This window comes from Myotis davidii, unplaced genomic scaffold (genome assembly GCF_000327345.1).
Source record: "Myotis davidii unplaced genomic scaffold, ASM32734v1 scaffold78, whole genome shotgun sequence".
Lineage (NCBI taxonomy): Eukaryota > Metazoa > Chordata > Mammalia > Chiroptera > Vespertilionidae > Myotis > Myotis davidii.
In genome coordinates, this window is record NW_006290305.1 from 29919 (window position 1) to 40276 (window position 10358).

Genomic DNA, 10358 nt, shown 5'->3' on the forward strand with positions numbered 1-10358 from the left:
CTATGTAAACAGGGCAATTCTGCAAAACCTACGCTCACCCACTGACTGAAACACTGCACTTTATAAAACTGGTTCTAGGTGGCCTCTCTTCAGTTGCAGTTGGCGGCTTACATATCCTGGAATACAGGGCCCCTACTGCCAAATCTTCCTCTCCTATGAAAAATCAGAAATCCAGAACTATGCAATATCTAAGGACCAGCAAATACACCAATTAAAAAACAAAACACAATACAACACAAAGGCTAAGTTACACTCAGGCTGTGCTGGCCTACGGGTTACCAGCAGTTTGTGCTTGCTCCTCTAAAGGGCCAATGTTTTCCATTCAGGCCCTCCCCCCTCCTCCCCGCCAATACTATGATTAAAAAGACAAAACAAAACAAACAAAAAAGCCAAAACAAACTAGGGACAGGTACTGCAGGACTGGATATGAGAGGCCTTTCTGTCTCAAAGAGCCAATGTGCCCGGTTATGGAGGGCTCTCCTGCTTAATAAAGCATTGGTTATGATCAGCTAGCATGGTGTCTACTGAGCCAATGTTTCTAGAAGAAGGAAAAAAGACAGGGAAAAGGCAGATGGTCTTTGCTCTTGTTACATTTTATTGGCATCACGTTCATCTCTTTACAGAAGAACTCGGCCCACACCCTAGAATGCAGACCTTAGGGAAAAACGGAAGTGCTTCGTTAAGCAAGCTACAATGCAGGGGCAGATCCTAGGGAGGGCGCAAAACTGCCAGGGTTCCATACCAAAGAAACAGGTTAAGCAATAACGGGCAATATTGGGGAGTTGGTGGGGAAAAGGAGAAAAAGGTTTGCTAACCTAAGGATGCCACAACCCTGAAAGGAGTGCCTTCTAGAACAAAGGTAAAATCACTAGGACAGATCTGTTAGGATTTTCCTTTTCCTTGTATAAGCAGGATGCTGATCTAATGGGAAGTTTCAAAGTGTGGAGCAGGGGGGGAAAAAAGAGTAAGAATTTTAACAACAGTCATTTATCCACTGCACACACCACTGTATTATGCAAATCAACCTTTTGGAAAATTTAGATACAGAAGGGAACTAGATAGTTTTCCCCCTGGAGAGATGAAAAGCTTTTTGGCTCTTAAGTCTTTGATAAAAGGCGTACATAATTCTTGTGCCTACTGTACAGAATACTGCCTCTAGCTGGATTTCTGAATTCTGAGTTGCTAACAATCTGCAGTCTAGACAGGGTTCAACCCTCCATCTTACATGCCTGCATTACAGGACTTAAACACATAATCCAAGAATTTCTTACACTAATTTATATATTTTTAATTGGTTGCATATATTAACATGTACTATAAGATTCTTTTCTAAGAAGCATTACATAATAAATGGATACTGTAAAAAGATCTGATTAGTTAAAAGTAACAAGCATTAACAGATACATACAAAACTCAGCCTGATCAGACTGGGTGTGAGCCTGTAATGAAGCATGGGGCACCAGCCTTCCCAAGTGATAGCCTTCACGGAGGGGGAGAGGAGGGGGTAAAAAGATCACAAGACCGTTTTTTTAAAAAAAAATCAAGATAACTAATTAGACACAGATTAACTGTAAACAGTTCTCTCTCCCTGGTGGACGAAAAGAATAGGCTTCTGATTCGACTGTACACCAGAACAATTTCTACAGCTGGCCCATCCTGCTGCCGCATGAGGGCAGATGCAGTGTGTGGGCAGACCCTGATGGAGCCACCGCAGGCCTGGGCTGCTGGAGTCTCTGCTGTGTCAGGTCTGTGTGTTGTATGGAGGGGTGTGTCTGGTGGGGTTTCTTTTGGCAGCTGGATATGAGATTACTTTGTGTATATGTTCTGTTTGAAAGAGGAGAGGGGAGTTTGTGTTGGAAGGCCTAAGTGTGTTCTTCGTTTGTGAAGGGCTCTGTGCTCTGCTCGGACTGCCCACTCAGCAGCTGCAGCTTTCGGCCGAGGCTTTGGCCCGGTCGTTCTTGTCCAGTTTGATGGGTTCAGGAAATTCATTGTACAGTTCCACCTCCGTCTCCTGGGTAACGAGAGAGAAAGGTTTGTTACTTGGGGCACTGGGGAATTCCTGTGGCATATGCACACCTAGGCACAGTGGGTAGAGAGTGGGGACAGACCTAGCAGTGAAGGGAGGGCAGAAGGCACGCAACCCTCAAAAGCTGAGCAATAGGAAGAAAGGTTTTGTGATAATTCCAGGACAATGTGAAGAGAGAAATTCACAGGAAGAATAGCCATCAACACTGAGCATTCAGGACAGAAGGCCTGCATTAGATCACAAGCTGGTGGCTTGGAGACCACAGCCAGCTCACAGATGCTTTCAGTATGGTCCAGATAGCCACCAACACAAAAAGATGCCTGGATTTTGGCAACTCCACGAGGCAACAGTGAGCTAAAGCTGAGTGCAGGCTGCCTCAGTTCTCTATTTGCCACTTATTTTTCTGGACTTAGGGTCTATTTTCTTTTACCCCCCAAAGGTTTAGGAGAGTTATGTTTCCAAATGCTGCATGCTTAGAAACCAGCTGTGGATGAATTTTATCACCATCTGTGGTAAGAAGGGACTGGGACAGTTTAGTGGGACTTCTGCTAAATTAACATTTTTCCAATGAGGAGCAGGTTTCTACTTCCTGGTGTAGGAAAACAATTTGTCATTTAAGCACTGAGTATCAGTGTGCCAGGAACTGTTCTAGGATTTGGAGATTGAAGCAGGGATGTTTCTATTCATTAAAAGTTCCCTTGGGCCCTAACCGGTTTGGCTTAGTGGACAGAGCGTCGGCCTGCGGACTGAAGGGTCCTAAGTTCGATTCCAGTCAAGGGCATGTACCTTGGTTGCAGGTACATGCCAAGTGGGGGCTATGCAGGAGGCAGCTGATCGATGTTTCCCTCTCATCGATGTTTCTAGCTCTCTATCCCTCTCCCTTCCTCTCTGTAAAAAAAAATCAATAAAATATATTTAAAAATAAAAGTTCCCTTGGAAAAATTACTCCGTTTGCAATAGCTATAAAAAGTAAAAAAAAAAAAGAGAGAGAGAGAGAGAGAGAGAGAGAGAGCACCCTGTCTCCATCTGGTATTCCTAACCCTTGCCAACCACCTATCTACTTTCTGTCTTAACAGATTTGCCTATTTTGTACATTTCATTTGATGGACGTTTGTTTGGGCTGTTTCCACACTTTGGATATTATAAATAACGCTGTTATGAACATCTGTGTACAAGTGTTTGTGTTAACCTGTTTTCATTTCTCTGGGTATATACTTAGCAGTGGAATTGTTGGCTCATATGGCTTTTTTAGGTTTAACTTTCTGAGGAACAGTTTTCCAAAGTGGCTGCACCATTTTACATTCCCACCAGTACATGGGAATACATTTATTTATTTATTTTTAATTATATTTTATTGATTTTTTTACAGAGAGGAAGGGAGAGGGATAGAGAGTTAAAAACATCGACGAGAGAGAAACATCGACTGGCTGCTTCCTGCACACCCCCCACTGGGGATGCGCCCGCAATCAAGGTAAATGCCCTTGACCGGAATCAAACCTGGGACCTTTCAGTCCATAGGCTGATGCTCTACTCACTGAGCCAAGCCAGTTAGGGCTGGGGATACATTTAGTATGAAAGGCAAAGGATCTGAAAAATTAGAAAATCTTATTGAAGGATATAACACAAGGCCTAAAATAATAGCTGTTATGGACTGAATGTTTGTATCCCTCCAAAATGAATATGCTGAAGTTTTAACACCCAATGTGATTGTATTTGGATTAATTAAGGTTAAAATGAAATCATAAGGGTGGGGCCCTCCCTGATCTGACAAGATAACGTGCCCTTATAAGAGCTATCAGAGTTCTCTCTGTCTCTCCCCACTATCCCCATCCTCTGCATGTTCACGCAGGAAAGGCCAAGTGAGGACAAAGGGAGAGGGTGGCAGTCTGCAAGAGATGAAGAGAAAAAGAATTTTCTGGCATCCTAATTATGATCTTTTGGCCTCCAGAATTGAGAGAAAATAAAATTTTGTTATTTAAGCCACCTAGTCTGTATTTTGTTATAGCTCCCAGAAGATACTAATACAACAGCTATAACACAATTCCAATCAGAATCTCAGTATGGTTTTATTTTCAGGAAGGGTGAGGAAAGAAAAAGGTGGAACTAAAATAAAATTCTTAGTCTAAATGGAAAATGTACCAAAATTGCCAGTAAAAAAAAACATTAACAGGACTGTGAGGGGAGACTTTGTCAGATCATACTATAATGGTAGTCAAATCAAGTTGGTCAAGGCAAGGAACAGATAACTTACCAGAACAGACTGGGAAGAACAGAAATAGATCCCAATATATATGAACATTTAATATAACAAAGGTAATTTTTCAACCCAGTGGGGAAAATGGTTTAATAACCACCTACTAATATTTGAGATAACTGGCTATCCCCCTCTGGAAGAAAAAGGTGAGCCGTTTCCTGCCATAAGCCAAAATAAATTCCACCTGAATAAGAAAACATGTGAGCTAGACACAGGAAACGCAGAAATTTAAAATGACATACCTAACTAAAAAATCACTTTTTTCCTATGGCCAAAGGAGATGTATATATCTATATACATACACTATACTTTATATACATTATATAAAAACAGCAGAGTTGGGAAAAAAATTACTTCCAGCAAAGGTGAAGTTAATTTCAGTTCACAAAGAGCTTAGGAGGACTGACAGGTGTCCAGGTAAGTGCTGTACTGGCTACCTGTAGCAGAGAAAACCCAAAGATTGGCAGTGTCAGCAGAGTCACAGATGATGCCTACCACCTGCTGACAAGGAGGTAAAAGAAAACTTGAATTGCTAGTGGGAACTAAAGTGTTACTCACCCTGGGGAAAGCAATCTGGTATCATCTCTTAAAAATATACACGGCTTTCCATTTAACAATCTCAGTCCTGTGCGGCTAGCTTATACAATACAAGCATTATAGTAAGGCTTTAGAGGCAGCAATATTCAAAGAGAAAAACTCCAACAGTGATGGTAGTCAACAGGGAACTGGTGGAAAACAGTTTCTCACACATACTTAGTTTTGCATGCAATCAGGAAAAACACAATAGGTTATTAATCTAAGTGTGAGAGTGGGTTAAAGGCCGGGGGAAAGAGGGAGACAAAAAGGCTAAGCCTGCATCCTGGTCAGGTCCTTCCCGCTGTATCCGTGTTTCTCAGTGGGGTCTCCTGGCATTTTGGGTGGACCAATTCTTTGCTGGATAGGGCTGTCCCTTTTCATTATGGAACACTCAATGCAGCCCCCAGTCTTTGGAAAACTCATTCCAAATTTCTCCCTGCTCACGGGTCCCGATGCCCTATCCTGCTAAGACCCGCTGCCATCTATACAGTTTCCTGGAGCAAGCAGAACCCGCCTGGCCCTTTACAACCACTACATGCTCCCTCAAATGTTCTCTGCATGCCCGATGTGCACCTCACCTCTGACAACCTCTCAATCCGTGCCTGACTACCACACATGACTGACAATGCTTCATGACTTGCCTTACTCACTGGCCCTAATGAAGCTGCGAAATCAAAAAAGCCTTCAGCTCCCACATGACAACACATACCATTTTATCTGTGAATAGTTGAGTGAATAATACAAGAAAGAAAATGCAGGAAAATTTTATTCAAGGAATACAATTCCTAGAGCTTCTGGTTAACCTTTCTGATGACAAAAGTCAGTCCATCTCATTTAGTTAGTATAACCACTGTGCAACCCTGCTATTCTCATTTTAGAGATGAAGAGATGGAAGCTCATCAATAATCAACTAGATCTACTGATGGGTAACAGAGCTGGGGTTCAAAGTCAAGTTTATCCCCTCCATAAACAGAAGGAGTAATCCCACCAGGGGCCTCCAAGTGGCCTGATCACCTTAGCATGTGAAGAAAATGAGAACATGCCCAGCCAAACAAGGGTAGCCTCAGTTGAAGTCTTCACTGCCCTGCATCATTCAGGTTATTCATAACCAAGTGGCATTTCTAGAAGCTTTAGCAGAATATGCCATTACTTCCCACATAAACATTTCCTGGCTACATGGAAAAGAGTAGGCTAGGAAAGAAGATGAAGAATAAGGAAGCCAGGCAGGGTCTGGGTCAATGGCCAGTTATCACCACAGGAAGCCAGACAGCTGCCAGAGACCAACCTGTTTAAGTGCATTCCGTGCAATCGTCTGGAATGCCTGCTCCACGTTGATGGCCTCCTTGGCACTGGTCTCGAAGTAGGGAATGTTGTTTTTGCTGTAGCACCAGGCCTGTGCTCGTTTCGTGGCCACCTGGAAGGAAGCAGGTGTATGTGTGCTCATATTAGAAGTAGCCAGCACTGACTCAGCCCTTCCCAGGGAGGATTACTGTCCTTAGTCTACAGGTAGCATAGGTGAGGGAACAGGCTTCAGGCATGAGGATGTGCAGTGGGCAGGGGATGGAGAGAGACCTGCTGGTTATGCATTGTATAGCTAGGATTCAAACTCAAAGCCCATTCTCTTACAACCCATGGCTTTTGACCCTTTGCTATACATAAAAGCGGCTTGTGAAGGGAATAAGAAGCCAGCCCAGGAAGAAATGAATGGTCTCTCCTGGGACTTCAGAGGTTCCCAGCACAGGAAATGCCTAACAGCTTGGTCTTAAGGTTTGCAGTCTCTTCCCCATTACTGCTAATGCTATGTCACCTGTGCCACACACCAAAGTGCCAAAGAATTCTGCAGCTCTCAACAACACTCTTGACCCTCATATCCTAATTCCTTCCCCTACCCCAGCCCATTTTCAGGTACAAGAGCAGGACTACTTCACTTAGACAAAAGATTAATGGTCAGAAATAAACCTTAAGAAAAAGTCTATGTTCCCAAGAGAAATGCTACATGAAAGTAAGCCAGAGTAATTTTATTGAAAGCTCACAGCCATTTTCTTCACCAATGAAGATCTAGGCAGGTCCCTGAGGCATTGGGAGAGCACTTGAGAATGACAAAATTGAATTCCTTCCTTTTATTTTAAATATATTTTTATTGACTTTAGAAAGGAGGAGAGAGGGAGAGAGAGAGAGAAACATCAATGATGAGAATCATCGATCAGCTGCCCCCTGCACATCCCCTACTGGGGATTGAGCCTGCAACCCAGGCATGTGCTCTGGCCGGGAATCAAAACACGATCTCCTGGTTCATAGGTTGACACTAAACCACTTAGCCATGCCGGCTGGGCTTAATTCCCTCCTTTTAAGTGCAGAAAGGGAACTGAGGCTCAGAGGCCAAAGGTAATAGCCCAATATCACAGCCAGCTGGGCCAGCATTGGGGTTTAAACCAGGTCTCTTGTGCCCTGGTCCTTAAAGGCTGCTGGTCTAAAGGTAGCTCATACTCTCATGTGAAAATATTAGAGCAATTCTGGGCTTAGCACAGAACCCTTCAAATTCACATGGTCCCTTAGAAGCAAGTGTCTCTCATAGGAGAGGAAATACTTCCAAATTAACAGTGCATCCTGGCTGTCATGGGTCAGTGGTTGAGCATGACCTATGAACCAGGAGATTGCAGTATGATTCCCGGTCAGGGCACATGCCCAGGTTGCGGCTCGATCTTTGGTGGGGAGCATGCAGAGGGCAGCCAATCAATGATTCTCTCTCATCATTGATGTTTATACCTCTCTCTCTCTCCCTCTCCCATTCTGAAAGCAATAAAAAATATATTAAATAAAAATTAAGAAAAGGCAGGGCAGGGCCTCTTTAGGGGAAAAAAAAAAAAAGAGTGCATAAGCCAGGCTTTAAATTCAATTCTGTCTTTATTTTTGTTAATATTCACCTGAGGATATTTTTTCCATTGATTTTCAGAGTGGAAGGGAGGAAGGGGGAGAGAGAAACATCAATGTGAGAGAGACACATCAATTGGTTGCTTCCCGCACAGGCCCTTTGGTGTGCAGGTTGATGCGCTAACCAGTTAACACTTGCCAGGGTAATTCTGTCTTTAAATCCAAAAGACAAAAATGCAAGATACCACATACCCTCGTCAAATTGTTTCACTAGGACAGACCATGAGGGGTGGCCAGTACAGATTTGCTGCTTTGCTGACATGACTTCAAAGGGACCACCCCTCAGACTTCACAGTCCCTATTTTACCACAGGGAAGCCAACATGGCATGCCTTTACCCAGTTAGACAGCAAGACTCCATTCCAAGGGCTGAGCACATAACTCATTAGCTATTCCTTCCTCCACCCCTCACCCCCATGGGGCACACAGACATATGGGGTACTGGTCCTTGAGGCATGTGGCATTATACCAATCAAAGCTGAAAGCAGCACCTGTCATCCCAAACTTAGCTGTCACTTTTAAAAGAAGGCCTTTTCTATGACCCAATAGCCATAACCTACATGAGGGTAGGTTCATAAGCCTCCACATATACGATTCCCACCATCTTTAGCACTTACTTGTCTGTTTTCAAGGTCAATCTTATTTCCCAACACCACGAAAGGAAAGTTTTCAGGATCCCGAGGACTGGCCTGGATGAGAAACTCATCTCTCCAACTATCAAGGGTTTTGAACGTGTTGGGGGCAGTCACATCAAATACCAGAACGCAGCAGTCTGCACCCCTATAGAAGGCCACACCGAGAGACTGGAACCGTTCCTGTCCTGCTGTGTCCCAGATCTGTGAGAGACAAAACATTATTCCTTGGGGTAGGAGCACCAGGACTGAGGGAAGCCAGAGGATATGAGATGGATTACGGGGCCAGCCAGAGACAAGGAACTTCAGAATTCAGGAAACAGATTTCACTACCAGAGTATCTAAAACAACCCAGACAAATAGCATAAATGTGAGTAAGTGTGTCTATGAGGGGTGACATTGAGTGTGAACTCTGGGGCCCTAGACAATTTTATCTTAATCCAGGTGGTAGTCACATTGGTAGATATTTATGAAATATTCACACTATAAAAATGAACATTTATGTATTCTGGGAACTGTCTGGGGGTGAATATAGGGAGATGATTTCTCACTAAATTGTATATATAAATCTATGCATTTCACTGCATATAGTTTTAAAAAATCAGCTCATTTATTATGTTTTATTTATACCTCAAATAAAAATCAAAGCAAAAAAACAAAAAACAAACAACAAACCCTGACAGAGAGATAAAGACAACAAGTACACATTCTAGAGTACAGATGAAAGCTAGCTTTTAATCAAAAGAACACCAGACCCTAGTGACCAGCTCAAAGTTCTCATCACACATTGCCATGCTAGGTTCAAAGAGCAAGAGTGGATTTCTCACTGACCTAGATCTCTAACAGGGCCACCTGGTCAGCCTAGAGCAGGGGTGGACAACCTTTTTGTGAGTGCGTGCCAAAACCAGCAAAATCTCTGACTCAAAATTCTTCTGCGTGCCAACCCTAATTTTTTGAGAACATGTTACGCCTACTTGATATCTCTTAAGGTGTATATGTGAAGAACCTTGAAGAAATAATAAAATTCATTCGAGCGACAAAAACACAGTATATGATGATGAAAATACATTTATTTTTTAATGTATATATTACACTGATAGTCCGACAGAAAACTTTATGACTCCATTTGATATTATCAGTGGGACTTTTGCTGCTGCAACACTGATGACAGAGATTTTACATGAGGTTTATATTTCGTGACCTTCAGATATCTAAGATGCACCTACACTGAATTTATCTGAAAAATAAAGAAGTCGATATTAAGAAAAAAATTATAAATGGAAGATTATAAGAGAGGGTTTCGCATGCCAGCAAAAGTTACTGGCGTGCCATGTTTGGCACGCGTGCCAGGGGTTGCCCACCCCTGGCCTAGAGAGATGACAGTGTTCTGAGAACAGCCGCCTGGTTTAGGAGAGTGCTTGGGTCAGAAGTAGCATGCAGTTACTTTCTGTTAACATGGGTCTTCAACTATTGGATCCACAGTCTGTTTATAGGAGAACCACTTAGGACAACATGAAAACGTGGACCATCCTCATAACCCTAATAAATTCCAACTTTATGTCCAAATCACCAGCCAACTCCCCCAAAGGCCTGGGGTTCAAAGCAAAATGGAGTATGGATTGGGCCACTCCAGTTTTCTATCCAGAATCAGATTTTGCAAAAGGATGGTTGAGCTCCTCTTTGAAGCCCTTCTCAGTCAGTCAGTCTTGCCTCTCGGTGATCCTGAACACTTGGAGAACATGTGAACTGCACCCAGGCCACAGGCTAAGCTCCCCTTCAGGTAGAAGCTTCATTATATAAAATGAGGTAGGCTGCTTGGTTACAATATGTAAATATGCATAATGGCAGTAAAGTAGGACAAGGCAGTATTATGGGATCAACATTTCTTTATTACTACCAAGGTAAACAAAGCTCATGATGTTCTAACCCAGCCGTGGGCA

The 10358-nt window shown here is 43.1% G+C and overlaps 1 protein-coding gene across 2 annotated transcripts in view; it reads right to left on the reverse strand.

Annotated features, from left to right (window-relative positions):
* Positions 1-572: 572 nt before the first annotated feature.
* RAB7A (RAB7A, member RAS oncogene family) overlaps positions 573-10358 on the reverse strand; it is a 31116-nt gene continuing 21330 nt past the window's right edge. For both annotated transcript variants that reach the window (XM_015563570.1, XM_015563571.1), the window contains exons 4-6: positions 8404-8622; positions 6142-6270; positions 573-2011 (exon numbers count right to left, since the gene is read on the reverse strand). In XM_015563570.1, the coding sequence (XP_015419056.1) occupies positions 1916-2011; positions 6142-6270; positions 8404-8622 (444 nt within the window). In that variant the 3' untranslated portion in view covers positions 573-1915. The remainder of the gene's footprint in view (positions 2012-6141; positions 6271-8403; positions 8623-10358) is intronic.